We start from the raw sequence: 27,854 nt of genomic DNA, 5'->3' as shown, positions 1-27,854 counted from the left end.
TTTTCGGAGCCCCAACTTGCGTGCCTCCTCCTTTTTTTAAAAATTTTTATTTGACAGGTAGAGTTATAGACAGTGAGAGAGAGACAGAGAGAAAGGTCTTCCTTCTGTTGGTTCACTCCCTAAATGGCTGCTATGGCCGGCGCTACATTGATCCGAAGCCAGGAGCCAGGTGCTTCCTCCTGGTCTCCCATGCAGGTGCAGGGCTCAAGCACTTGGGCCATCCCCCCACTGCCCTCCCGGGCCACAGCAGAGAGCTGGACTGGAAGAGGGGCAACCGGGACTAGAACCTGGTGCCCATATGGGGTGGCGGCGCCGCAGGTGGAGGATTAGCCTAGTGAGCCGCGGTGCCGGCCCCTCCTTTTAATAACCTCCAGGATTCATCTAGAAGGGGCTCAACTCAACCCTGCTACGGTTCATACAAAACTCGGAACACAGTTTCTATTGTATTTGTTGGCTTCACCAGGGCCAAGGCTGGGGTAGCACCTGTCAAAGAGCAGAACTGAGCTGTGACGCCCACCTCGTTTTGTTCACTCTCTCCCCTTGCCCAGTCTTGGTAGAAATGTAGGTGTGGACCCTTGTAATCTAGCTCAGCTCCCAGAACGTGAGAGAGCTCAGTCTGTTGCCACCTGGCCCATGTCCTGCCTCGCCAGTCTCAGCTCTCCTGCCAGGCTTCATTGGCGAGTTTTCTGAAAACGGAGAACACGAACTTGAACAAGAGATGAGGAGGAAAGTGGAGGCTTTCAGCAGTCAGTGGTTCATGAAATAAGAAAGTGTAAATAAAATGTCTGCAAATGCAAGCCCCATGTCCTGTGTCCCTAGGTGGCTGGATGAGTATCGAAATCTTCATGCAAGCTCTAGTGGAAAGAGAAGAGTGTCACACCTCCTGATTTTGTACATTTTCGTCTTCCCCTTTCCCAGTTGGGACTGTTCACAAATGCAAGCCAACAGGCTGGCTGGGTTCTGTGTCAGTCCAAGTCAATACGGGTTGGGGTGAATAACCTGCTTCTCTGATATCCTGAGGCCTCAACCGTCTTCGTCATCACGTGGGGCGGGGGGTGGGGGGAGCAGGGAGAGAATTAGAATGTACTCAGAAGAGCCAGTTTGCAGGTAGATCTAAAGAACATTGCAGTGTTGTTTACGCTCATGAATTCAAGGCACCTGGTGGTCTCAGCGGCTGCAGACATGCGCGTTGAATGAGGAGTTGAGTATATATAAACTTTCGCTTTGCCAGAGCTTGGTGGGTTTCCTCCCAGAGGCCTCGGTTTTTACTGGGAGAGCGGCTGGACACCCGAGGAAGAGGTAACCAGAGGAGCGTTTGTCAGCAGTGCCTGGAGCATCCTCGGGTATCCAGAGGCACCCCTGGAGACAGCAGGAGCGATGCTCTCTCCTGGGCACACTCGATGCTACGGGGTTGATCTAGAGTGAGAGTCAAAGGACAGGCTTCGCAGTTTATGGAAGTGAGGCTGAGGCTGAGAAGACGAGAGAGCCACGTCATCCCTTACCGGGTACCCCTTATCTTCTCTGGGGTTTTTTGCCTTGACTGGTGCTGTTTCAATGTAGACTGGGTGAAGAACCCGGGCCGATCCACATCTACGTGACTAGGAAAGCTTGAAACACACTTTTCTCTTAGAGCTGTAAGTTCTGATGTTTTCTTCTGCCCTCAGTGGGTCATCTTGCACCCCAGCCCCCCAGCATCCTCCATGGAGACTTCCTCGGCCCCTTCTCATACAGCAGCTGATACCTGGGGGTTGGCTCCCACAGCAATCCCCACCTTGCATTTGTTTCAAGCTCTTTTTAAGTTCAAATTGGCACTTTCACACTTGCCGAAAAGCCGAGTGATGACGCATCTGTGTTTGTAGTCTTCCCCTTAGCTCTTGGCGGATGCTGTGGGTTTAACTCGGGATTTTCTCTCTGCTTTATCTGCATGGTGTATCGGATGTGTCTTCCTTCACTGCCTTGCCAGCTCCATTGAGAGAGGACGGGGCTGCCCTCATGAGTGTCTAGATCTTAGTTGTGCTTGTGCATGGGTCCCCGTTCTCTCTTCTGCTGCATTAATTAGGAATTGTTCTGTTGCAAGTGAAGAAAATCAAATTGATTCGGACTTAGGCAGAAAAAGAGAATTCGTTAGCTTCCATCACTGAACAGTGCTAAATCTGGATTGATCCAGTGGCTCAAAGATGTCACCAAGCTGTGATCTTCTGCTCCCAGATTTGTTGTCCTCTCTGTTGGTCGCATCTCCCTGCGGGCGGCTTCTAGAGGCCCCACGACTGTTTCGTGCTCACTGTCAGTAATTGCAGAGGAAAGAGTTCCTTGTACCTGATTCCAGTCCTGAGGAAGTTCAGGGGTTGGGTGCCCTCCGTGAACCCTGTGCTATGATCAGGGATGCACGGTACTTGCATTGGCCAGGGCTTGGTCGCAGGAGCACACCTAGCGCAAGGGTTGAGGCACTGCTGGACCCACGGTGAATGGCAGATGGGGAAGGGGTTGCTACAGGAAGAGGGAGTGGGCAGGCGCCGACAACCTGCTTTCTTCCTTTGCATGAAGACTTTTTTGATAGTGGCTCAACTGCAGGCATCGTCTTTGTCCTTGAACTGCAACTGGGAAGCTGAGGCCCCAGAGTTCGGCTGTATTTCACAGGTAGAGGACCTGCTAGTCACACGTGTGGGAGACCCCAGGCCAACGGCATTTCCCACCAACTGGCCCCATTTTGGGGATTCCCACTAGCCAGTAATTCCCCAGGGGACCACTCGTGGAACTCAGGCGAGCGTGTGACTTAGGATTACAGCTTTTTAAGATGTATTTCGCTGTGACTGACCAGGAGGTGTATAAGGGACAGAGGCTTATCCAGCTCATGGTTCTGGAGACCCAAGGTTTAGGAGCTGTGTCAGGTGACGGTCTTTTGGCTGATGGCGACTCGATAGAGTTCCTAGGCAGCCCAGGGCATCCCCTGGCGAGAGGGGTGCATCCACGAGACAGTGCCAGCCTGCCTTTTATAGCAGACCCTTTCCTGAGATAACCCTTTAGTCCATCAACTCGTTGATCCGTGGATGGGTTAACTTGTTCATGAGGGTGGAATGTTCATTTCCAAGTTGACTGCTAAAGATCCCACCTGGTTGTACCTTGCAATCCCTCATGAAGACCTGTGTGTGTATGTAAATTTGACAACTCTTTTCCTTGGAAATCTTTGGCTATGAGATAAATATTCCCCCTGCATAAACATTGAAAAAGTCTGCTATTTGCTTTCTCAGCTTTTAATTTGCAGCCAGCATGTGATCATGCGACGTAGGCTTTGCAAGCAGATCTTCAAAAGCCTTTTTTTTTTTTTTTTGAAAAATTTATTTGAAAGAAGGAGTTAGAGGTAGAGACAGAGGCAAAGGGTTCACTCCCCAAATGGTGACAGTGGCTGGAGTTCAGCTGATCCAAAGCCAGGAGCTTCCTTGGGGTCTCCATGCAGGTGCAGGGGCCCAAGCGTGTGGGCCATCCTTCACTGCTTTCCTAGGGCACATTAGCAGGCAACTGGATCAGAAGTGGAGCAGCTGGGACTTGAGCCAGCACCTCCATATGTGATGCCAGTGCTGCAGGCTGGGGCTTTAACCTGCTGTACCATAGCACTGGACCCTCAAAAACTTTTTAAACTTGAGAGATGGGCACACGCACACACATATACACAGAAAGTGGGGGGAGGGCTCCTGTCCTCTGGTCACTTCCCAACAATCTACAACCACTGAGGCTGAGCCAGGCTGGAGCTAGGAGTTGGGAATCGGGAGGGTGGAATTCCCAGGAGGGTGGCAGGAACCCAGTCACTTGGGCCATTACCACTGCTTGCCAAGGAGCGCATTAGTGGGAAGCTGGGATCGGGTGCTGGAGCCGGGTTTTGAACCTAGGCATTAAGATGTGGGAAGCAGGTGTCTTCACCTCTAGGCCAAAAGGTCTCTTTCCTCTCCCCTCTCTCTTCAAGAAGGAAGTTGATCCTATTGATTTCAACCCATGCATTAAACAGGAAACAATAATAAATGTGTAGAATTCATATTTTTCTAAAGGGAACTTAAAAGACTGCTGTTACACGTTATGTACAAAACTGGTTTATGCCACATGAACAGAGAATCACAAGTTTGGTTTTGGTACTTTTTGTTCCTCTTTGTATTCAGTTGTATAGAACTTCCAGATTCAGAATGAAAAGAAAGCTGTTCTGTATCAAACCATCTAAAGCAATAAAGGTTATATTTTAAAATGGCAAAAAAAAAAAAAAAAAAAATCAGCTCTTTCTGTTCTCAGAGGCAGTAATGGCAAGAGTGTTGCCTGTGTCTTGGCCGGCACCGTGGCTCCCTAGGCTAATCCTCCGCCTGTGGCACTGGTACCCCAGGTTCTAGTCTCCCCAGTTGGGGCGCCGGATTCTGTCCCGGTTGCCCCTCTTCCAGGCCAGCTCTCTGCTGTGGCCCGGGAGTGCAGTGGAGGATGGCCCAAGTGCTTGGGCCCTGCACCCCATGGGAGACCAGGAGGAAGCAGCTGGCTCCTGGCTTTGGATCAGCGTGATGCGCTGGCAGCAGCGGCCATTGGAGGGTGAACCAACGGTAAAGGAAGACCTTTCTCTCTCTCTCTCTCTCACTGTCTAACTCTGCCTGTCAAAAAAAAGTGTTGCCTGTGTCTGATGCGTCTGGCACACCTTCCTCGGTTTGCCAGACTGGGGAGGTGGCTTTCCGTGTGCTCCATCTGCGTCACTTTCCCTGGTGCAGCTGCCGTCATGTTTGTAGCCAATGCAGCGTCGAGGTCTCACTGTGGACTCGGTGCGTGACCCAGGCCACCTCGTGCACTGTGTGATGGTGCCCCCGTTTCACAGATGAGTTACACAGAAGTGAGGATACCTCTCGGAGTCCCACTGCTCGTGTGGACATGTGAGGATCCGACTCGTGAACCTGCTCTCTTAGCCCTTCTGCAGACTCCTGGGGGTCCAGGCTGTCTTTACACCCCTGACCTCTCTCACATGGCCTGGCTCATGGTCAGCACTCAGTGCATACTCAAACTCTGCCACAGGACAAGGTTTCACTTGGTTCAAGCACTCTGAACATCCATGGGCTGCCTGCCTCCTACCCACCAATTGCACACCTCTCTCCCACTTGCTACCTCCAGGATTTGCTGTCCAATCACCATAAACTATTTGTCACTGCCTTCCCGCACCTGTAACCCTGAACACTCTCGAAATCAACGTGGCAAATCTCTGACCACCAGTGTTCCTTGCTTATCTCTGATCCTAGATTCTTGGGACGCTGGCGATGGAGATTTCTCTGCTCCATTAAGGTCAGGTCCTCATCCCTACTTCCCAAGTCCTCGGTGACCCTCAGGGTTCACATCTTGGGAAGGGCTTTGGCAGAGCTGACCGTGCCTCCTTGTGCAGCCCTGGACATAACAGACCTGGATTCCCTTTGGCATGATGACATCTTGCCTTTTCTGAGATTGATGATGAGGGGGTTGTCAGTCAAATGGCTGCTACAAGAGGGGATGGTGGTTAAGGAAGAAGGGAGAATGCTGTCATCCCGTATTTCTGTAATCGAGTGCTTTCAGGATCAAGAGGCAGAAAACCCAGACTCGATTGCCTTGGACGATGAGGCTTGATTCTCACATGAAAAAACTCAGTAATCAGGGCAGATGTGACAACCTCCAGGAGGATGATTTCTAAGAAGAAAGCAGGCTTTGTCAGGAGCCGCTTCTTGCATCTTATTGGCAAATCTGGATCATGTGGTCATTTATAAACCAATCCGGGCATCAAGAGTGGAGTTAACGTGGATTTGGACCAATCAGGATTTACATATGGGGAGGGAAGACACTGGAACAAAGCCAGAACTCCTAGCCAAGGAAGAATGGGGGAAGGGGGTTCGGAGTCGGCCACATGGTCTCAAAGGGCAAGTGACTTCCCGTTAGAGCATGATGAGTGAGTTAGGACAAGGATAGGGGTGCATTTGTTGGCTTAAGGCAAGAACAAGGGAGCCTAATTCTGTGATGTTTAATGGTAAACTTCCCCTGAATTCTGAAAGTAGGTTTTTCACACTTATACATCTAAGGTAAAAGGAACAACTCAGCTTTATTCTTGACAACCTGGCAGGCCATTGCGGGAACTGTCTCTGCTGGTTTTGCTTTAGAATGCTCTCAACTGTGAGCTTATTTCTGATACCACTAGGATGGCAGTTTCAACGTATGTGCAAGCCTCCTGAATCTCTCTTTCCAGGAAAGTAGTGGGGATCTGGAGACCACTGATGGCTCATCTTGGTTAACTCACAATCGTCCATCCATCCATCTATGTACCTGTACAACCACCCATCCGTTCAGGTGACTCCAGGAGCCCTATGGTAAGTGTTGAGAATACCTCGACAGAGAGCAGATGCATGCTTGCCCTGTGGAGCCTCAGCTGGGGGAGCCACTCTGAGACGAGAGCTCAGGACCTCTCCAGGTTGCTCGGAGTGTACCTTCTGTGTTCAGTCCCCATGCTGGGTGTGGCTGAGAAAGCTTGAGCGTTGGAGAGCCACACCCACGTCCCAAGTGACCGAGCGTGTCATGTCTGCACACGTGCTGAGCTCTGCTTTGCAAACCTTGGGGTTGCTTTGGAGATCACGGGTACAAATGGACAGGGACATCCTTTGAAGTGTGTGAATGGCTTTTAAAATTTTGCTATTACTAAATCTCTGGTTCTGACTCCTGCCCAAAGAAGACCAGCTGGAACCTCTAGCCAAAAACCCAAGAACTAGGCAGTGAAATGTAGTTTTAAAAATACTGCAAAATCGCAAGATGATGATTTGGATGCTGGATTCATTGCTTGAAGGTGTATGACTTGGGCAAGCCACATGGCCTGGGTTAGCTTCACGTGTTTGATATCCGTGGTAGGAACAAGAGCGATAATCTCAGACTGCCAGGGTGGTAGAAGGTCTCCTGGCAAATGTCTGTGTTAAATTCTTTCTCTTGGCCGGCGCTGAAGCTCACTAGGCTAATCCTCCGCCTTGCGGCGCTGGCACACCGGGTTCTAGTCCCGGTTGGGGCGCCGGATTCTCTCCTGGTTGCCCCTCTTCCAGGCCAGCTCTCTGCTGTGGCCAGGGAATGCAGTGGAGGATGGCCCAAGTGCTTGGGCCCTGCACCCCATGGGAGACCAGGATAAGTACCTGGCTCCTGCCATCGGATCAGCGCGGTGTGCTGGCCGCAGCGCGCCAGCCCTGGCGGCCATTGGAGGGTGAACCAACAGCAAAAGGAAGACCTTTCTCTCTGTCTCTCTCTCTCTCACTGTCCACTCTGCCTGTCAAAAAAAAAAAAAAATTCTTTCTCTAACTTAGCCACATGGGGCGTCTTTGACTCTCTCTGGACCCCAGAACAGGAAAGGACACTTCACCTTGGCTATGCAGGTGAGGCTTGGGGACTTAAATATGTGTGGTTTTAGGGAAGAGGATGGTGACACAGGAATTGACTTAGCATTAGCTTGGGCTTTTATTCTGCTTTAATTCTAGTTTAAAAAATAAACTTATGTTTGAATTCCTTTTTTTCATACACTTATTAAGTGTATTTTTTCCTATTAGGAAAAAATTTTTTCATTTGACAAGCAGAGAAACAAAGGTTGAGATAGAGACACCGAGAAAGAGCACTCCCACCTGCTGGTTCATTCCCCAGATGCTTGCAATGGCTGGGGCTGGGATTGGAGCTGGGAGCTGGGAATACAATCCAGGTCTCCCATGTGGGTGTCAGGATCCCAATAACTTCAGCCGTCACTGCTGCCTCCAAGGGTCTACTTGAGTTGGTGTCAGGAGCCAGAGTCAGGGATTGAACCCAGACTCTGATGTGGAATACGGATGTCTTAACTGGCTGCTGTTGGTTTTTTTTTTTTTTTTTTTTTGATTTATTTCTTTGAATGTCAGAGTTACAGAGGGCTTGAGGGGGAGAGACAGATGGCCGCAATGGCCAGAGCTGGGCTGGTCCAAAGCCAGAGCTTCCTCTGGGTCTCCATCGTGGGTGCAAGGGCCTAAGGCCTCAGGCCATCTACCCCTGCTTTCCCAGGCACATTAGCAGGGAGCTTGACTGGAAGTGGAGCTGGGACTTGAATCGGTGCCCATATGGGAAGCTGGCTTTGCAGGTGGCAGCTTTATCCACTATGCCATAGTTCTGGCCCTTTAACTGGTTTCTTCACTGCTAGGACAAATGCCTGATCCTAGATTTTCATCGTTGACTGTTGGTGGTAGCTGTTGATTCGTGTCTTGCCTGAGCTGAGAGCTATGAAAAGTGATGTTGGGTCAGAGAGTGACATCTGGTTGCTGGTTTCAAGATGCAGGTGGGAAAGTTGAGCCACTTTCCCCCTTCCTATAAATAGGGAGCTGGGATGAGAGATTACCACCAACATAACAAGTTCATGTGCAAGTTTGTACACGGAGCTCATTATGTCTGTTAAAAGGAAACGGGGAACCACCCCAAGCCGGGCATCCTTGGGCAGGCTTCTCAACTTATCTGCACCCAGCTTTCCCCTACAAAGTGGGGGTCACAGGGATACCTACCTCATAGAAATGTGAGAATAAACTAAGATCAGCATGCACTTAGAACAATGCAGTAAGCACACAATAAGTGCTTCCTTTTAATTAACTTTTTTTTTGGCTTGTACTGGCAAAGAATAGCGTTGGAAAGACACAAGCTCCCAGGTACAGTGTCACTGCCTCTCAACTGGCCTGTGGTCTGGAAGTGGGTGGGATACTTGATGTTTAACTTGGATCTTTCTGCATTGCTAGAAGATTGCCCCTTGTAGCCATTCTTTTTTTTCACAAAAACAGACAAGAACTTTTAGGAAGAGAGCAGAAAACCCCTTGGTCTACATACTCACTGTACTATTTTCACCTCTAGCAGGGACCAACAAACCATGACATCTCCCCCAGATCCGACCTGGGATCTGTCTTTGTGCCACTTCTAAGATGGCCTTGACCCTTCAGGGATTCCATGGGGCCTGTGTGCGGCACAATGGGTTAACTGCAGCTTGTGACACCAGCATCCCATACTGGGGCACCCATTCAAGTCTTAGCTGCTCCACTTCCAATCCAGCTCTCTGCTGTGGCCTGGGAAAGCAGTAGAAGATAGCCCAGGTCCTTGGGCCCCTGTACCCATGTGGGAGACCCAGAGGAAGCTCCTGGCTTCAGATTGGTGCAGTTCTGGCCATTGCGGCCATCTGAGGAGGAAACCATTGGATGGAAGACCTCCCTCCCTCTCTCTGTGAATAAATCTTTAAAAAAAGTGCATTCTCTCTCTCCCCACCCCATGCTCTTTTAAATAATACTTTTAAAAACTGTATATAAAAAATTCAAGATATTTACTATCTGGCTGTTTACTGAAAAGGTTCTCTAGAGCAAAAATAGTGGTTTTGTTTTAAAGATTTTTTATTTATTTGAAAGACTTGGAGAAGCAGAGGCAGAGAGGGCAAGATCTTCTATGCATGGGTTCACTCTCCAAATGGCCACAATGGTCAGGGCTGGGCCAGGCTGAAGCAAGGAGCCAGGAGCTTCATCTGGGTCTCCCACAGGGGTGCAGGGTCCAGGCAGTCAGGACATTTTCCACTGCTTTCCCAGGCACATTAATAGAAAGCTGGGTGGGAAGTGGAGCAGGTGGGACTTGAACAGGTGTCCATATGGGATGCAGGTGGCGGCTTTACCCACTACACCACAGTGCTGGCCCCTAGTGTTTTTTCTTTAAGATTTTAAAAATTTGACAGGTAGAGTTAGACAGTGAGAGAGACAGAAAGGTCTTCCTTCCATTGGTTCACTCCCCAAATCTGTCTGTGCTGATCCGAAGCCAGAAGCCAGGTGCTTCTTCCTGGTCTCTCATGTGGATGCAGGGCCCAAGCACTGGGGCCATCCTCCACTGCACTCCCGGGCCACAGCAGAGAGCTGGACTGGAAGAGAAGCAACTGGGATTAGAACCTGGTGCCTGTATGGGATGCTGGCGCCCTAGGCGGTGGATTAACCAAGTGTACCATGGCACCGGCCCCTTTTTTTAAGATTTATTTTTATTTGAAAGGCTGAGAAAGAGGGATCTTCAGCTGGTGGTTCACTCCCCAAATGGCCACAATGGCTGGAACTGGGTCAGATTGAAGCCAGGACCCCAGAACTCCATCCTGGTCCCATGTGATTATCAGGGGGCCAAGCACTTGGGCCATCTTCTGCTACTTTCCAGGCACATTAGCAGGGAGCCAGATTGGAAGTGGAGCAGCTGGGACATGAACCAGTGCTACGAAGTGGGATGCTGGCATCCCAGGCTGCAGCTTAACCCACTGTGCCACAGTGCTGGTCCCCATGTGTGGTTTTTAAAACGCTCATGATAGCCACTCAGATGGTCTGGTCAGGGGCATGGGACAGTGACTCCTTGGGACCTGGAGCAGGCTTGGCACATAGTAGGTGCTCAGTCAGGGTTCTGATGAAGGCGTTCACAGCAAAGAGGTTCCTCCCTCTGTCTTTGAGACTGGGAGCTCAGAGGCCATGTGTTGCCTCCCTCTGATCTCAGAGCTATTTTAGTAGTAAAAGGTGTTCTCTTAATTGAGTAAATACTTCTTGTTTTCTTACTGTGGCTACTTCTTACCTTCTTCGTGACAGGTGGGTTACGTTTTGTTGGAGGGCACAGTGGGGAGGTAATACTAACAGGGACCACTTGATGGCGGTATACCTCTTAGAAACGGGCTCAGAAAGTGCCTGGCGCCAGGGAGGAGTAGGTCTCCGGATTTCAGGGTCTTGCCCTGGATAGACAGATCTTGTTCTCGACTTGCCCTTGTCACTCACCTATCGTGTGACTGTCAGCAAACGACCTTTAGCCTCAATAGCCTTATATGCAAAAGGCAGATTAGAATCCTGCCCACCTTGGATGTTGTGTCAAGAGACCGACTGGAGAAGGCTCTTTGGAAACCATGTGTGCAGCCGCAGATGTGAGTTTGAAACACAGCCTCCTCGCCGTGGTGCAGCTCCAAAAAGCATGGCAGCTTGGGTGACCTCCTGGGGTCGGGGGGCAGCGCTGTGCAGAGGGGACCGTGTTGTCGGCCGGACGTGAAGGCAATGCTCTCTTCAGAGCTCCTGCCTTGCAGGTTTAAGGGGACAGGAGATGCTATGTGTCAAGCATTTTGCATAGGGTCTGGAAATGTCAGCGGCTGCTTGATGATTTGTGATTCTGCCCTTGGAGCCCCCTCTCATCTCTCCTCTTCCTGCCTCTTCTTTGGCCATTCTGACCCTTGGGAGGGGGGCGTCGCGTTTCTACCTCCAGCGTGGCCAAGGCTGCTGAGTTTTACCTCTCTTTAGTGTGTGTCCTGTCCCTGATGTTCCACCTTGCTCTCCCCACAGTCACTGCCACAGCCTCCCAAGCTCCCTAAACCCTGCCTTGCACCCCACACAGTAGCCATTTTTTATGAAAGACTTATTTGAGAGGCAGAGTTAGAGAGGCAGAGAGAGAGAGAGAGAGAGAGAGAGAGAGATCTTCCATCTGCTGGTTCACTCCCCAAATGGCTGCAATGGCCAGAGCTGAGCTTATCTAGAGCCAGGAGCTTCTTCTGGGTCTTCCATGCAGGTGCAAAGGCCAAAGGACTTGGGCCATCTTCTGCTGCTTTCCCAGGCCACAGCAGAGAGCTGGATTGGAAGTGGAGCAGCTGGGACTCGAATCAGTGCCCATTTGGGATGCTGGCACTACAGGCAACGGCTTTACCTGCTACGCCACAGTGCTGACCCTCATTTATTTTCTTGAAGGCAAATCTGATTACTCCCCAGCTCAAAATCCTCCCATGGCTCTCTACTGCCAGCAAGATACAGTTCAAGTTTCATAACATGGCCTCCTTCTAGGGTATCTGAAAACCTGACTTCTGCCTCCCTCCTTAACCTACCCCCCCCTTTTTTTTTAAATTTTTTTAAAAAGACATTTATTGAAAGGCAAGGTTAGAGAGGTCTTTCATCTGCTGGTTCACTTCCCAGGTGGCCACAATGGCCTGAGCTGAGCTGATCCAACGCCAGGAGCTTCTTCTGGGGCTCCCGCGTGGGTGCAGGGGCCCAAAGACTTGGGCTGTCTTCTGCTTTCCCAGGCCACAGCAAAGAGCTGGATCGGAAAAGGAGCCACTGGGACTTGAACCGGTGCCCTTAAGGGATGCTGGCACTGCAGGCAGCAGCCCCACCCTGCCCTCTTTATCCTTCCAATCTGAACTAAAGTCCAGCTGGGCTCATGTTTAAATGATAAATCAGCTTCTCTTTGCCCCTGGGCCTTTGCACAAGCTGTTCTACCTGGAAATTCTCCCCTTGTTCCTCACCTGGATGCCCTTCTTGGCAAGGTCCTGCTTCCCTTAGTTCCATTCCTTCTCCTTGAAAGTCTCCCCAGACATCTCAAGTATGAGTCGGTGCTCCCTCCCCCCGCCCCCTGCAATCTTCCTGTGCCTGCTTTAATTGGGCACTGCTGCACTGACTGGCCAGTGTCATGAGATGTCAGCTTTGATGGTTGCCTGTCACTTGAGACATGGGTCACCCTGGTAGAGTCCCCATCCCACGTCTGGTGGGAAGCCAAGTGTCCGTCCCAGGTCTGCATTCTGGAGAGCTCATGTGATCCTGGTCTCTCTAGCTTGGCCTCCTGTGCTTCAGAGCTCGGTAGTGTGTTGGGGTCCACATCCCTCAAAGCCCTCTATTTGCCCCCAAGCAACCCAGAGGGAAAACACAGTGCCGCTTCCTTATTTCTTTAAAATGCTGCTTATGGAGGACACTTGGGCATGTGGCAGGAATCGCTGAAGTTCAAGGTGATGGAGGGATGTGGGTGTTGGCATCGTATTTCTTAGAGGTCGTTTGGCCAGCCTTTCAGCAGAAACCTCTCTCCCAAGGTCTCTACTCACTCGCGGGCTCCTCCTCCTGCTCGCCCTCCTTCGCATTTCTCTCTCCATTCTTTTTTCTTAAATTGGCTCTGCTCCTTCTCTGCTACCCTTCACTCAAATTTACATTTAATACAGGGCTGTGTAGGGTCTCCTTCAGTCTCTGCATAGATGGCATCACACCTTAATGCCTGGAATAGCTCGGCAAAACATCTTGTTAGCCACAGGGTACCTTGGAGGAGAGATGCGTCTGTTGTATAGTCCCTGGGTTCCCTACCCCATCTCGTTAGCTGGCCAAGCTCCACGTGAACTCCACGAGAGCAGAGACCCTTCCTGCCTCGTTCACGGCTCCATTCTCGGCACCCAGGACTTGGCTAATGCCTCCTGGGCTCTCGATGTGCGCTGGATGAGTGAGTGACAGAATAGGTGAATGGAGCAGATGCTGCTTAGACTGAACAGTGTTTCCTATTCAACTCTCCTCACCACTTTGGAATTACGGAGAGAGATGGAAGCCCCCTACGTGAATACCATGATAATCTGGGCATAACAGCAGATTAAGACCAGTTTCTCAATGGTTTATTCCGCTCAGCAATCACTTGAGAGTTGACATGACCACAGCTCCGCAAATATGAGAGCTAGGTGGGCTTAAGACCAAGAGGAGGTGAGGGTTTCAAAGGCAAAGAACACTCACGTGTTTGGGGATGACAGGGAGGTAAGCTTCCCTGTGTAACCAAGACCACCAGAAAATCTGTGAGCACTTCCACTGTTGGGATTTTCTTGTACATCTTGTACCTTGTTGCCTAGATGGGTAATGGCCCTTCCACCCATCCCTCCACCCACCTACCCACCCAGCCAGCCATCCACCCATCCACCCATCCACCCATCCCTCCACCTACACATCCATCCATCCAGGAAGCACATATAATGTTGAGGAACAACGCTGCAGTTTCAGTGCTGTGAGATGGGGATGACAGCAGTACCAGCTTAACAACGTGCGCTGGAGACTTAGGTGATCTTCTATGGGAGGAGTCTGGCTGCGTAGCAGAGGCTCGATGGGTGGGGACTGTCCCTATTGATAGGATCTGAATACTGCACCCAAACTCCGGGGTGATATCAAACTCGGCTCGACTTTATTCAGAATCTGAGAGGGAGGACCAGGGTGGAGGGATCCTGAGAAGGGATTTGGCGTCAGGCCTGGCCCACAGGAAGAACAGGGGTGTGGTGGGGGAGGCAAGGCAGGATCCAACTTCCAGGTGCTCCTTCTGCATCGTGATGGACACGTCGTGGGGGCAGGTGGAGGCAGGGACATGGTGTCGATTGGCCCTCTCCCCTCGGGGACAGCTGGTGGACCCAGGCTCAGGCTACGCCAGGGTGCTGTGGGGCCTGATGGGCGTGCTGAGCCGGCCCTGGAGCCAGCTGATGTAATCCTCTTGAGGCATATGGATGATGTGTTCCCGTACAAACTGTGGGACAAACACAGGGTGTTCAAAAAGTTTATGGAAAATGGAGTTGAAAGGTAAGCTTAGTTCAGTGCAAGATTGTTTGGAAATCCACCCATGCTGACAGCTCTGTGGCCTGTCCCAGGCTGGGAACTCCAGGGGTCCCTTTAGCCGGAGGCACTGGAAGCTCTACTAGGATGCACAGATGTTATAGAATTAAGGAAGGGACCTCATCAGTATCGGCTAACATCTTACAGCCAGGAGTCTTTGCTGCACGGCCGGAGGGGACAGAGTCCTGGGACCTCCTCTCATGAGGGTGAACCACTCAGAGATGAAGACCTAACTCTTGGCCCTGCTCTACCAGGGTCTGTGCACACCGGCCTCTCCAGCCCGTGGGGACCCACGCACCTCCCTGCTCACTTCTTCCACACCCACTGCCGGCCACTGTGTTTCTCTCACCCGGTTGGGTCCTGCCCTATAACCTCGACACGTGTCCTGTTTTTGACCCTTTCTCTTCCTAGTGCTGTCTTCACGTTGCTTAGGCCTCAACTTCAAAGCCACGTTCTCCAGTTCGCCCCAGTCCGAGGAGGTGAGCTAACTTACGTTAAACCGGAGCACCTCAAACTTTATCGTGTGGACAGAACACCTGTGGCCCTATTGCCCTGCAAGTCCCGTGCTGGGGAGATAGGGCTTGAAGCTGGGGCTTCTGCTTTTCTTACAAGTTCCCCAGGGAGCCAGGTTCATGCTGTTGGCCCTTGGACCACATTCTGGTAGCAAGGTGCAGGGAGCACCTTCCTATGATTGGCCAAAGTCTCTGGGTTTCCAGTGGGTGCCGTTTGCATAGAATAGAACATCTCTGAGACATGGAGGCCCATGGCCAAGGTCACTTGACCAGTGCCTGGGTGCTGAGAGATGACTGGATGTGGGCATTGTGTGGGGGAAGGGGCACGGGGCTGACCTCGATGGCCACGGCAATGTCGGGGGAGCACAGCTCCCAGACTCTCAGCTCCTGCAGCACCTTCAAGAGGATGTGGGGCCGAATCCTCAGGTCCAAGTTCTCCCCAAACTTCTGCAGTTTCAGCAGGACCTTCTTGGCGGGGAGGAAGTTCTTCAGGTCCTCGGGGAGCTTAGACAGGAGGTCAAAGTACCTTCGATCCCAAAGAGGAAGGGGGGCCGGTTAGGGAGCTGTGGGAGATGGGTCTGGGCTGCCTGCGCCCTCCACCTCTGCGTTCTGTGTCTGCAAGGACAGCGTGCATCTCTCCCTGGGAACTTTCCCCCTGCCCCAGCTCGTGAGGGCACAGGGAGGGGCAGGACTTTGTCTGTAGGGGTTAGGAAATGCTGGAGTGTGACTTGTGTCCATTCGGTGTTGAGGGTGTGCTTTCAAGGGATGCACTTGGCTTTATTTCATGCAGGGAGTGGGAAAAGCTAGATGCAAGGAAGGGATGTTGGGATTGTAGCTTCCCTTCTGAGAGTTAACCAGGCTGGTTGCACGTGGATTACATGCAGGGGATGCGGGAGGTTGGCCCGTGGAAGAGGGCTGCACGTGGATTACATGCAGGGGATGCGGGAGGTTGGCCCGTGGAAGAGGACGTGGGTGCGTGTTTTCCCATGTCCCTGACAGCTCAGTGTGTTCCAGCATCGCAACAGGACCCCAGCCTGGAGAGGTGGGAACAGGCAGGTACTAACCTGCCTCCATGGATGGGTCAGATGTGATCAAGGCTTTGGGCAGGGAATAACATTTCCTTAAAGAAAAGTGACCAGTATTTTGCATAGTGGCTAAGATGCAGCTGGGATGCTTGCATCCGAGTCGGAGTACCTGGGTGTGAGCTCTGGCTCTGCTGTTCAGCTTCCTGCTGATGCTCACCCTGGGAGGCAGCTGTGATGGCTTGTGTAAGTGTCCTACTCACTTGCGGGGGAGCCCTGGTTGACACTCTGGCTCCCAAATGCCATTGTGAGATTGGGGAAGGGGAGTAAGCCTGCAGATGGGAATGCCTGCTCTGTCTCTGCCTTTCAGATAAATAAATGAAACATAACTTTGTTAGAAAAAGTGTCCACTCAACCCCAAGGGATATTCAAAAATTCCATGGAAAATGTGTATTATGAAAAAACCATGCCTGGATCTAAACTTATCTTTTAATTCTATTTTCCATGGGCTTTTAGAAGTAACCCTGGGTCTGTGCCCATTGTGGGAAAATTTTGAAGATACTGATCCTTCATCATCCATCTCTGGCTACTCCTACTGCTTAACTTTTATGGTAGGTATTTACGTATTTATATCTCCTGGTTTAGGATGAAATCCCCATGGGATCAGGACCTTGTCTGAATTACTGAGTATCCATAGTATGAGAAATCTGCTGACTCATAGCAGGTGCACAACAGTTACTACTTGAAGGACTGAGTGAGTAACTGGATGGATGAAGAATTAGGACTGGGCGTCACATTAGGCTGGGTGTGTCTGCCTAGGTTTTCATGTCGCTACAGAGGACAACCGCTCCCCCCAGGAAGATGCTGGAAATTCAACTCCTAGAGGATGGGTTGAAGCCCACCGTGGAGGGCCAGTGTTCATCTCCCACTGCGATACTCCTATGTGGCTAGTTTATGACTTTTCTCCCCCTGCCTGACATCCACTTCCCTCCCAAGGAGGGGAGAGGGGTCACAGAAGACCCCTTGCCCCTGAGAGCCTCAGGGTGGGTGTTGGGAGGAGGATTGCTCTGTGAGGGAGAGGCAGTGGGGAAGGTCCCACCACCCCGCCAGGAACCCAGGCACTGGCTTGAAGCTCCCATCCCGTGGTACTATAGTCACGGAAGGGATTCTGGACACACCTTTTGGGCTTTGTCATCTTCCGCTGTTAGGATGGGGACAGCACAGCTCATGGGACTTCAATGCTATATTCTTGCAAGTGAGCATACAGACTGGGGTCAGGTGGGGGTCTACATCCTAAATTCACCATTTGCTATGGAAGTGATCTTGGACAAGTTATCTGTTTTCCTGTTTGTGAAATAGGGGTTGCATTGTATGCCCTGAGGATTTCTTCTGGTATGGGATGAACTAGATAATTAATGGAAGTTCCTCAGGTAGCACCTGCCATCCACCAGTCACTCAATTAGGGCTGCATAGTGTTGTTACTTTGTTACCACCCTTGGGATGAGGCACAGTGGCCCTAGGATATACATGCCCAGGCATCCTTTAGGGATTAAACGTGAGAGGAAATGAGCGGATCACCCCACAGACCTAAAAATCCATGGGGAATTTTGTGTTGGTGAGCCTCACCCAGTGGGTGGGCAGGGTGGTCCTTAGCTGTGGATCTGAATTGAACAGAACACAAGTATGGAGAACACCGTGGACAGGGTTATCCACAGTTTAACAACGTGGCTGTTCCTGCCCGACTGCTCTGGATTTGGCCTGGTCATGGGGGCCTGCTGGTGGCCAGTGGCGGTTTTTGGGTGATGCTGTCTACGGAATCCACTGCAATCCCCTGCCCCTTTCGGGGATCGTCTCGCCTGGTTCTCGGGACCCTTACCAGTGGTCTGCGATTTCCTCTGCGTCCCCCTTTATGACCGCTACTTGATGTCTCATTTTCGCCAGATCCTTTTGAAAGTTTGAGACGAGCACAAAAGAATCGAACTTCTGGAGACCTCTCTCTTCTTGGCGCCTACAGGGTTGTAAGAGGAGTTGGGTCCCCCTCCTTTGGCCATCCCAGCTGCCCCCAGAGATTGCTCACCTAAACACTCTCCTCAGCCTCCAGAGGTCCTTGTCGACCTCTCAGCTGCTCTTCACCATCTGGCCTTTGCACCAAGATGACAGAGGGGAATTGGACAAGTTCAGGGAGAAGGAATTAAAAGTTTATTTTGGTGCAAAGATTTCAAATCCATGCATTGAAGGAGTCTTCAACGTGGATGGAAAATGCGTGCCACGGAAAGTGTGGATTTCAAAATCCACTGCATAGCTCTCCAGGGTCCTGAAACACTGTTCTTGCTAAATCGAACCTCTCTGTCTTCCTCCCTCTGCTTCTGACCATGTTCACACACGTGTCCCACCTGTTACACGGGGGATGGTGATGCTCCCTCCTCCGGGGAGGTGGGTTCACGGGGACAGGTGGACGCTGTAGTCAGCCGTTCGCTGTCCTAGCCCGCGTTCTATCGGGCTGTCGGGGTAGAAGGGAAAAGCTTCCGGGGGCCTGCTGAAGCTTTGAAAACAGGTCCAAGCCCTGGAGCCTGCATTTGTGACCGTGTGAGAGGCAGCCTTCACTGCCACCACTCGTTCTTCTTGAGGTGCCCCGGGTTCCTTTTCCACTGTAGGACTTTGGATGCGCTGCTCCTCTGCTTGGAACAACGTTCACCCTGCCCATCACGGTCCCAGCTCCTCTGCAAGTACCCTCCTTGGAAATCCTCCCACCTCAACTAGGTTCGTGCCCACCTCCTCCTGGCACGGCAGTTCTAACTGGTGCCCGCATGGTTGTAGGTGCTGGTATTTTGCTTCTGCCCCTATTTGCAGGAGACTGTAAGTGCCTCTTGCCCTGTTGCAGCCCCAGCAGCTCGTGCTGAGGGAACACACGGTAGGGCCCGGGGGGATGTCTCTTGCGGGAAGGGGTATGTGTGTGCCCTTACTTTAAGAAGATCTCCATCTTGTCCTGAAGGCAGAAGCCAGCCTCCTGGGCCACACTGTAAAACTTGGCCCTCATGCTGTTACACACCCCCATCTTGCAGTGGATGAGGTCATGGGTGGCCCGGCTGCAGACAGAGGAGAAGGGTTCAGTGGACACCACCCCCTGGCCTTGTGGGGCCTGCTCTGACCTTGCTGCCCTGTGGGGGGATTTCCTGAACCACCTGGGCTGTTTGCCTTCCCCTAGAGCCTCCCTCAGCCTCTCCGTGGGGGTGGGGAGGCCAGATCTTCAGGCCTTGCTAAATGAGCCTATGGTGATACACTGGCCCACTTGAGCCCGGCAAAGGTCATGGACAGTGCGAGGGCATTTGGAGTGGGGAGATCTGGGTTCCAGGTCCACACTCCTCAGCTGGGTGGCCTCACCCCCGATGTGGCCATGTTCCTGCCCACTCTTCCGTCAGTTTTGAGGACTAAGCAAGGTAGAGCAAGACAGCAGGTGCAGAAGGCTCCCCCGGTGCCTGGCACCATGCAGGGATGGAGCGCCATTGCCTGCTTTGCCACCCAGCATCGTGGCCAAAGACCCTTGTCCCTCAGCACTGCCTGTGACTTCCGCAAGTCTGGTCTGCACGGGGTCACTTCCACACCTCTGGGAGGCCAGAGAGGGTGGCCTTACCTCTTGGACTTCTTCTGGACTAGCAGCGTGTGGCTCTCTGCACTCGTGCTGCCAGACCGTTCACTGAAACACAAAAGTGGGATGGCTTCAGGTTACCCTGAGTCTGCTTCTCACACACAGGTGACCTCAGGCCCCCAGTGAACCTGCGAGCCTCCCGACTCCAGGGGAGGTGGGTGCCTCCAATCGGGGCACCTGTCATGGAACTCTGTGGCTTTTTCTCCACCTCTTTGCCTTCCTGGAGGTCCTCCTCGTTTCTCTCCCACCTGTTCACGTTGCCTTGTGGTCCCCAGCAAGTATTGACATTTGCACACTGCAGTCCCACTGGCCCTCTGCCTCTTAGCTGGGTCCCCAGCTCGGCATAACCTTGTTCTCTCCCGCTGGAGGGTGGGTTCTCTCTGGGATTCCTCCACCTTCCTCACCATCCCCAGAACTGACCCAGGGCCAAGTGCATGTTTGGAGACAGGATGGCCGAGTCCTCCCCGAGTGTCGCTGCCCCCGGATTCTCTCTCCATGCAAGGACTGAGTTGGACACTGCCTTAGGGGCAGACACAAATAGTTCCAGAGCCCAACCTAGCGGCCCCTGCTCTCCACTCTCCAGTCTGTGAGCAGTCAATTCCCCTCGGGACGGTCAGTCTCCTCCTGTGACCCTGGCTGAGTGCCTGCTCCCTCCTGGGACTGCTGCAGAGTTTATAGAACAGAGGGAGGGGCCCCTCTCAGGCCTGCCCCTTCCCCCAGTCCCCCTCTAGAGCAGGGCCTGAAGTGCCATCGTCCAGCACTTTCTCTCCTTCCAGATGCTCCGGCAATGGACCTGCCACGTTACCTGTGTGATTCCAGGGCCGTAGCAGCTTGGCTGTCTGTGTGAGGTGGGGCTGCCCCATCACGTCCAGTGCTATGACACTGGATGCTTCTTGCAGTGAGTGGGCCTGGACACATCCCAGACCCTTCCTGGTGTGAAAGGTCCTGACCTTTTTATTGCTTCTTCCAGAAGCTCATGGCACTGGAGCCAGAAGTCTTAGGCTTAGTCAGCGATTAGCAAACCCTCGTCCCACCGGGCAGGCACGCAGGCCCCAGGAGTAGCAGCCCGAACGCTGGCCTTATCTTTGGGCTCCGGTCGTCTGCCCCGACCCCTGCACGTGAATCCTTTGAGGGCCCGTGATGGCCCTGACCTTCCTCCTGTAAGTGGCTCAGATGGGAGATGGAGGAAACCAGGTAAACAAATGCTGCCTCTCTCTCCCCTCCCCTTGGTCCTCCTGGTGTTGCGTCCACACTGGTGTTTGCTCAGTGCCTTGAAGTCTCCTCCTGCCTCAGGCCCTTTTCGTGTGCTACCTCTGTGTGGAACACTGCTCCCACCTTTCCTTCCTCTGAGCCCAGCCAGTTCTTCTTCAGGTCTTTGCTTAAACGTCAAGGCCAGCACGGGTTAGGACCCTGGTGCTGGAAGTCCGCCCAGGCGTCAGTTTCCTTCGGAGCACTCTTCCCAGGCATGATCTCCTGGCTAAGGGTGGGGCTATTTGAGGGCTGCTGGGACCCCCCCCCCCACTTCGTTCAACCAGTGCTGCTTACACGTGGGCAGGCTTCGAGGGACCCGTGACTGCAGATATGAGAAATGCTACACCTTTATTCTAGCTAGACTTTGCTAAAGTGGAAGTCATGGGCATTTGCATATTATACTACAACTGCAGGAGATATTTTGAAAAATCATCTACCCTCACCACTAATCCAAAATTATAGCAGTTATTAGACCTGCTGTTAAGTCTTGTTAGATAATTCACTATAACGCAAGCTCACAGACTGCTATATCCCAAATATGGTTGCAGTATAGAACCTATATTGCTATAGATTTCGCAGTAATCATTTGCAATTACAGCACACATTTAAACACAGCTGGATGGAGTCCATGGGCTTTCTCAGGCTCCCCAAGGACCACAGATGCCCCAGATGTTATGACATCAGCCCAGTGAGATCCCCGAGGGATGAAGGAGTTTGTTTGCTCCTGGGTCACCCAGACCCACCACCATTGCTGGCACACAGAGGGGAGCTAAGATTATTCTTTAAATGAATTGGAGGGGACACATCCACCTCCCTCATGAAAAATCACCCAAGTAAAGAGGGCAGGGCTGTTTGACCCTGCGTCAGCTCCTCCTGGCTCCATACCTCACTACACACAAAGCACCACCCCCGGCTCACTTTACGCTGGGGAGAAACCCCTGGGTGCTCAGCCGCAGCCTGGGAGTGAAGGGGCCATTTCCAGTGAGGGCCCAAGAAGGAAGCCCCTCGCCCCATCTCTACCTCCCACAGTCTGGGGAGGGGCATCCCTGCTCTGCCTCCTGTTCAGGTTACAGTTCTCCCTACCTTGACTTGTGGGTGGTCTGTCCATCCTTGAGGGCAGAATCGCTCTTGTTGGGTTTTAACACTGACAGGATGCTGCAAAGCAGGAGGAGTCTGTTTAGTCAGGCTCTGAACGCATGGTGGCCCTGGGCTGGCAGACACGGGGGAGGGCAGGACGTGCTCCTGCTGGAGCAGGGATCTTCGGGTGCCGTGGGCACAGCCTGGAGAACGGGTTCAGAATATGGATTCCTGCCGCATTTTAGAGGGTTGGGTTCACTGGACCTGAAGTGGGCTCCAGAAAGCTGCATTTAGAACTGCACTGCCGGCGCCACGGCTCACTAGGCTAATCCTCCGCCTTGCAGTGCCAGCACACCGGGTTCTAGTCCCGGTCGGGGCACTGGATTCTGTCCCGGTTGCCCCTCTTCCAGGCCAGCTCTCTGCTGTGGCCCGGGAGTGCAGTGGAGGATGGCCCAAGTCCTTGGGCCCTGCACCCCATGGGAGACCAGGAGAAGCACCTGGTTCCTGCCATCAGATCAGCGCGGTGCGCCGGCTGCAGTGCACCGGCCGCGGCGGCCATTGGAGGGTGAACCAACGGCAAAGGAAGACCTTTCTCTCTCTCTCTCTCTCACTGTCCACTCTGCCTGTCAAAAAAAAAAAAAAAAACTGCACATGGGGCTGGCACTGTGGTATTAGTAGGTTAAGCCAGCATCCCAGATGGGCACCAGTTCGAGTCCCAGCTGCTCCACTTCTGGTCCAGCTCCCTGCTGATGTGCCTGGGAAAGCAGTAGATAGCTGTGCAAGTGCTGGCCCCCTGCACCCATGGGGGAGACCTGGAAGAAGCTCCTGGCTCCTGCTTGGCCCAGTCTGGGCCCTTGTGACTATTTGGGGCATGAACCAGTGAATGGGAGATCAATCAATCTCTGTAACTCTGCCTTTCAAATAAATCTTTGACACACAAACACGGACACATATATACACACACCAATAGGTGTACATAGGCACAGACCCATCTACAGACAGACACACATACCCCTAGAATTCCGAGCATACTGTGAAATCACATCTACGAGAAGTGCTGGTTAAGAAATGTGGCTGCCATGGGGGGCGGGACATGGGGTGCAGTGGCAAAGTTGCTGCTGGGGATCCCCGCATTCTACCACAGGGCCTGAGTGCAAGTCCTGGCTCTGCTTCTGATCCCAGCATCCTGCTAATGCCCTGGGAGGCAGCAGAGATGGCGTACATAGTCGGGTCCCTGACACTCATGCAGGAGACCAGGCCCGAGTTCTGGGCTTGTGGCTTAGGCCTGACTGAGCCCTGGCTGTTGTGGGCCTTCTGGGAGTGAACCCGCACACGGGAGAGCTCTCCCCTCTCTCTCCTCCCTGCCTTTCAAACAAATTCCAGAAACCCACATTGAGTGGGTCTGGGGTCTGGTATTTTTCACAAGTAGCCCAAGCCAGGTCTGGTCCCTCAGGGATGGTTGGGAAAGGGTATTTTAAGGAAGGGCATTGCCTTAGATGAGGAGAGAGGAGCCGTCTGGCCTGGAGGCCAGACCAGACCAGCTGGCTTTATAGGGGTTTCAGAAACCCTAGGATTCCATGTCCACCGTGGTGGGTGCAGCTTCGGTGCCTACAGTGACGAAGGAACCCGGATTTTAAGGGGAGGGGGCAAAAGGGAAGGTGCAGCTTTGCCTGAGGGCCCCTCAGCTCCACCATGTGGCCCCTGTGTGCTGCCTGAGTGGGACAGGAGGGAGCTGCTTCTCCAGGAGGAAGGAGCGAGTGAGGGATGTTTCAATGGACTCCTGCTCGGTCACCATGGTTATTGATCATTAAAAAAATCAAGTGCGGAGACCACGTGGGGGATCTTGCGTGTGCACCTGTCTTTGAAGACCCGGAGAAGTCTCTGAGATGTAGGCTGCATTTTGGGGTGCTGGTGGAGGTGCCTGACTCAGCCAGAGGCTGACCCCACCCACCGCCACCAGGGCTGGAGCACTTCCTGTAGGCCAGCCCATGCTAAGACAACACATAAACGCATCCTCTCACTGTGCACTTAAAATGACTCACGGACGCAGATGTTAGTTCTAGAACATGCATACTGCTTTGCAGGGGTCATATCCCTGGTGGTGGAGTGCTTGCCACAGCCCTGCGGGATGGGTTACTGATCAGCCTCACTTTGAAGAGCTAGAATCGGACACAGAGAAGCAGTGGCTGGCTCAGCGCCACCTGATGGTTACGTATGGGGATGTAGGTTGACCCTGGGCTCTGTGGATCCAAAGCTGACGCCACCTCACCCTACAGCTGAGAAAACAGAGCTTTAGAGAGAGGCTGAGTGGCTTGTCCGAGGGTGCTAGGATTTGGATGCATGTCCGTCTGACCCCCAGGCCAAGGCTCGTGGTCTGAGCTCTTACAGGGAGGATCGGGGCCCCTCTGAACTGAAGCTGTACCCCTCACTGTTCCCTGTCACTCATGCTGACAGTCGGGCCCAGCAGTGGGGGCTTTGGGGCCAACGCTGTCTCTGGGCACCCCCAGTGTCACCTCCCAGAGCCCTGATGTGAGCCGAGGTGGCAGCAGACAAATTCATCACCAGTGAGAGCAATGCTTGCTGAACTGTAATTACGGTAATAACAATAACCAATAAGTCAGAGCCGGCATCCCCGTAGGCTGAAAGCAATGATGATGAACCTCTTCTGGTGCCTCATTTATTCTCGGGAAGCAATTTGCTTACTCAGAGGAATCTACACTTGGGCAGGGAGCGCCAGCTCCAGCCCGCGTTCTCTGAGGCTTCCCACAGGGAGGAACGGGTTCAAGTCTGACACCACCTCCTTGGGAGTCCCTCTATCCCTCCGGTCGCTGACCTGACACATCAGAGAATTCCTGTCCCACTTGGGATAAAAACCAGAATCCTTGAGGTTGCTTCCAACGTCTCCAGCCCAAGTTATGTTTTCCCCATATCCCATATAGGCTGCATTTCAGTTTCTCAAAGGTACTGTGGTCCCTTTTGACCACATTGGCACATCTGCTCCCTGTAACAGGCTCTTCCACCTCCATGTCTCTGCCTGCAATCCCTACCCTGGCCTTGGCAGGCCGGCTCTCTTTCATGTTTCATCCAAGATCACAACTTCAAGTTTCTGTCTTGAAGGCGATTTCTCTGCTCCCCACCCCATCCCAGACTATATTCAACACCGTGCTTGTCCTCACAGTTCTGAGCCTTCCTTTCCCAACGCCTCAGTAACAATCAGTACCCGGCCTGCACACTGGCATCTGTGTTCTCTCAAAGACCAATGAGCAAGTACTGCATCCTGGTAGGTGGTGTAGCAGGGCGGTGAAGAGAAAGGTTTCTGGAATTAGATCTGGATTTGAGTCATGGTCTCATCATTCACTCACTGATACACCTTGGACAAGTCACTTAGCCTCATTTCCTGACTCATGGAATAAGGATAACAGTACCCAGCTCAGAGGGCTGTGGTGAGAACTCGGGAGGTGATACCTACCAGTGCTTGTCACGGAGGAAATGCTTGGTCATGGGTAACTGCGACAGTGAATGTTATCACTGCACGGCCAACATTCTTCACTCGCCCGAAGGAGGCAGGAGAACATACCTGGGTGCTTTCTTCTGCAGCCCGTTTTCCATCAGGATCGTCCGCCGGGCATGCTCCCGAACTATCTCTAGGAGCTTCTGCAGATCTGATGGGAACATAAAAGGCCATTCTTGAGTGCAGGGTACCCTGGAGAAAGACCTGTGCTGGGCAGCGCCAGAGCCTAGACTGGGATCACCTCTGCCTCTCTAGGGAGAGGGGTCTGACAGCTTGTGGTGGAGCAGCTTGTGTTGGTCGGTGGGTTGTGTATCTGACCATGCCATGACTCTTCCATTCTCTTTCCAGATTCCTCTGCATGGCTGGTGAGGCCTCAGGGATCTGCTCTCTCTTTTCTCCCCTCGAACAGAATCTGGGGTGGGGCAACTGGCCCTCATTCCTGCTGCAGGCTGGCCATGGTCTTTTGCTGGGCAGGGACTCTCCAGCTCCCCCTGGCTTCCACTACCCCTCACTTCATTAGGTGACTTTTATTTTTAGACTTGATATTATTGATTTTTTTAATAGTGTAGAAATACTTCTTTAACCTGAATGTTAGGGGTTGAATTTGGGTCCCCTTCAAAAAAAAAATAGGTTGAAATCCAGTATTTCTTTTATTTATTTGACAAATAGAGTTAAAAAGAGAGAGAGACACAGAGAAAGGTCTTCCTTCCGTTGGTTCACTCCCCAAATGGCCACCACAGCCAGAGCTACACTGATCCAAAGCCAGGAGCCATGTGCTTTCTCCCGGTCTCCCATGCGGGTGCAGGGGCCCAAGCACTTGGGCCATCCTCCACTGCCTTCCCAGGCCACAGCAGAGAGCTGGACTGGAAGAGGAACAACCAGGACTAGAACCTGGTGCCCATATGGGATGCCGGAGCCACAGGTGGAGGATTAACCAAGTGAGCCATGGTGTAGGCCCCAATCCAGTACTTCTGAATGCAACCTTATTTGGAAACAGAGTTGCTGCAGATAAAATTGGCTAAGGCAATGTTGTACTAGAGTAGGGGAGTGTTTAATCAGTGTGACTTGTGTCCTTATAGTGAGAGTAGAGACACACATACATGGAGAAAATGACTGGGTGATGATAGAGGCAGACTGCAATGATGCATCCAGAATTCAAGAAATGCCACTGATCACCAGTAACCAGCAGGAGCTAGAAGAGGCAAAGAGAGAGCCTCTCCAGAGACATCAGAGGAAGTGAGGCCCTGCAATCACATGGATTCTGGATTATCTGGCATCCAGAACTATGAGACCAGTAGCCTTCTGTTGTTTTAAGCCACGTGGTCTGTGGCAACTTGGTTATGCAGCCCTGGGAAACTAACACATGGGACAATCTCAAAAGTTGGAAAGTGAAACGGAGTAAGCTGTGCATTCCAAGAACACTGGTAGAGTGGGAGTGAATGATCCTGTCTTATATAGTCCAGTCCCCTTGACTCATTTTTACTCCCTTGTGTGGAATCTTCTGATGCAAAACCATGGGCTTTGGGCCATCCTTTGCTTTGAGTTGTAGCTGTCCGTGGTGCTGAAATATCACAGTGTGATGACTTGATGACTACAGCTCCTCCAGAATTTCTCCTGATTTATGATCAAGGAGAGAGGAGAATGCATATGGAATGAGGATCAGAGGAAAAACACCAATAGAGAGCCACTGGAGGATCAGAAATGTCTCAAGAAATAAAAGGGAATAACTTTTGGGATGGTTTTCAAATAATTCTAGGAACCAAGAAGAGAATACAATCCACAATTACTGGAACTTGAGCAACTGAAACAATAGTCTTAAAAATGCATTATTTGGGGCCAGCGCTGTAGCATAGTAGTTTAAACTTCTGCCTGTGGTGCACGCATCCCATATGGGTATGGTTTGAGTCTCAGCTGCTCCACTTCTGATCCAGCTCCCTGCTAATGTGCCTGGGAAAGCAGTGGAAGATGGACCAAGTCCTTGGGCCCCTGTACTCATGTGGAAAACCTGGAAGAAGCTCCTGGCTTCGGATTGGCCCAGCTCTGGCCATTGCAGCCATTCGGGGAATGACCCAGGTGATGGAAGACCTCTCCCCCTGTGTCTCTCCCTCTCTCTAACTCTGGATTCCAAATAAATAAATAAAATCTTTTTAAAAACTGGACATGATCTTATGTGCTTACACTGAGGGCTACACAGTATGGTTCTTGTGGCAGTGCAAATATTACACAAACTGGGACTAGCACCCAGACTCTGGTCTCCTGTGAGAGGAGATGAGCAGAGACTATACCGACAGAGCTGAACAAACCTCTCCCCTCTAATAAGAGAAAAAACAAAAGAGATTTACCATGCCGAACTTGGGTGTCACCTTGAACACTCCCTTCACTCCAGAGCACTGAACAGAGCTCCCTGGTGACTCCTACCACATGCCTCTAGATATTCACTGAAAAAGCAAACACTCCACT

At 52.1% G+C, this 27,854-nt stretch overlaps 1 protein-coding gene and 1 long non-coding RNA gene across 6 annotated transcripts in view; one reads left to right on the top strand and one right to left on the bottom strand.

Moving 5' to 3' along the window:
* The first annotated feature begins 15 nt into the window (after positions 1–15).
* On the top strand, positions 16–18,857 carry LOC149119846 (uncharacterized). 4 transcript variants are annotated; one of them, XR_016227236.1, is made up of 5 exons: positions 16–1,299; positions 6,221–6,341; positions 16,426–16,520; positions 17,851–18,106; positions 18,564–18,857. It is a non-coding gene; the product is annotated as an uncharacterized LOC149119846 (long non-coding RNA). The 4 variants fall into 4 exon arrangements; XR_016227235.1 differs by having other exon boundaries at positions 16–1,505; positions 17,924–18,106; XR_016227234.1 differs by having other exon boundaries at positions 16–1,505.
* Positions 13,935–27,854, bottom strand: part of CCDC60 (coiled-coil domain containing 60) — a 190,618-nt gene continuing 176,698 nt past the window's right edge. Inside the window, exons 8-14 of one of the 2 annotated variants that reach the window (XM_051826621.3) lie at positions 25,461–25,545; positions 21,890–21,961; positions 19,541–19,603; positions 18,873–18,995; positions 17,786–17,917; positions 15,224–15,413; positions 13,935–14,289 (exon numbers count right to left, since the gene is read on the bottom strand). In XM_051826621.3, coding sequence (XP_051682581.3) covers positions 14,188–14,289; positions 15,224–15,413; positions 17,786–17,917; positions 18,873–18,995; positions 19,541–19,603; positions 21,890–21,961; positions 25,461–25,545 — 767 coding nt within the window. In that variant the 3' untranslated portion in view covers positions 13,935–14,187. The remainder of the gene's footprint in view (positions 14,290–15,223; positions 15,414–17,785; positions 17,918–18,872; positions 18,996–19,540; positions 19,604–21,889; positions 21,962–25,460; positions 25,546–27,854) is intronic. The other variant, XM_089323258.1, reaches the window with a different exon arrangement.

This window comes from Oryctolagus cuniculus, chromosome 21 (assembly GCF_051225735.1).
Source record: "Oryctolagus cuniculus isolate XC-2025 breed Fujian yellow rabbit chromosome 21, ASM5122573v1, whole genome shotgun sequence".
NCBI classification, from domain to species: Eukaryota; Metazoa; Chordata; class Mammalia; order Lagomorpha; family Leporidae; genus Oryctolagus; species Oryctolagus cuniculus.
This window is presented reverse-complemented; position numbering and strand designations above follow the sequence as displayed.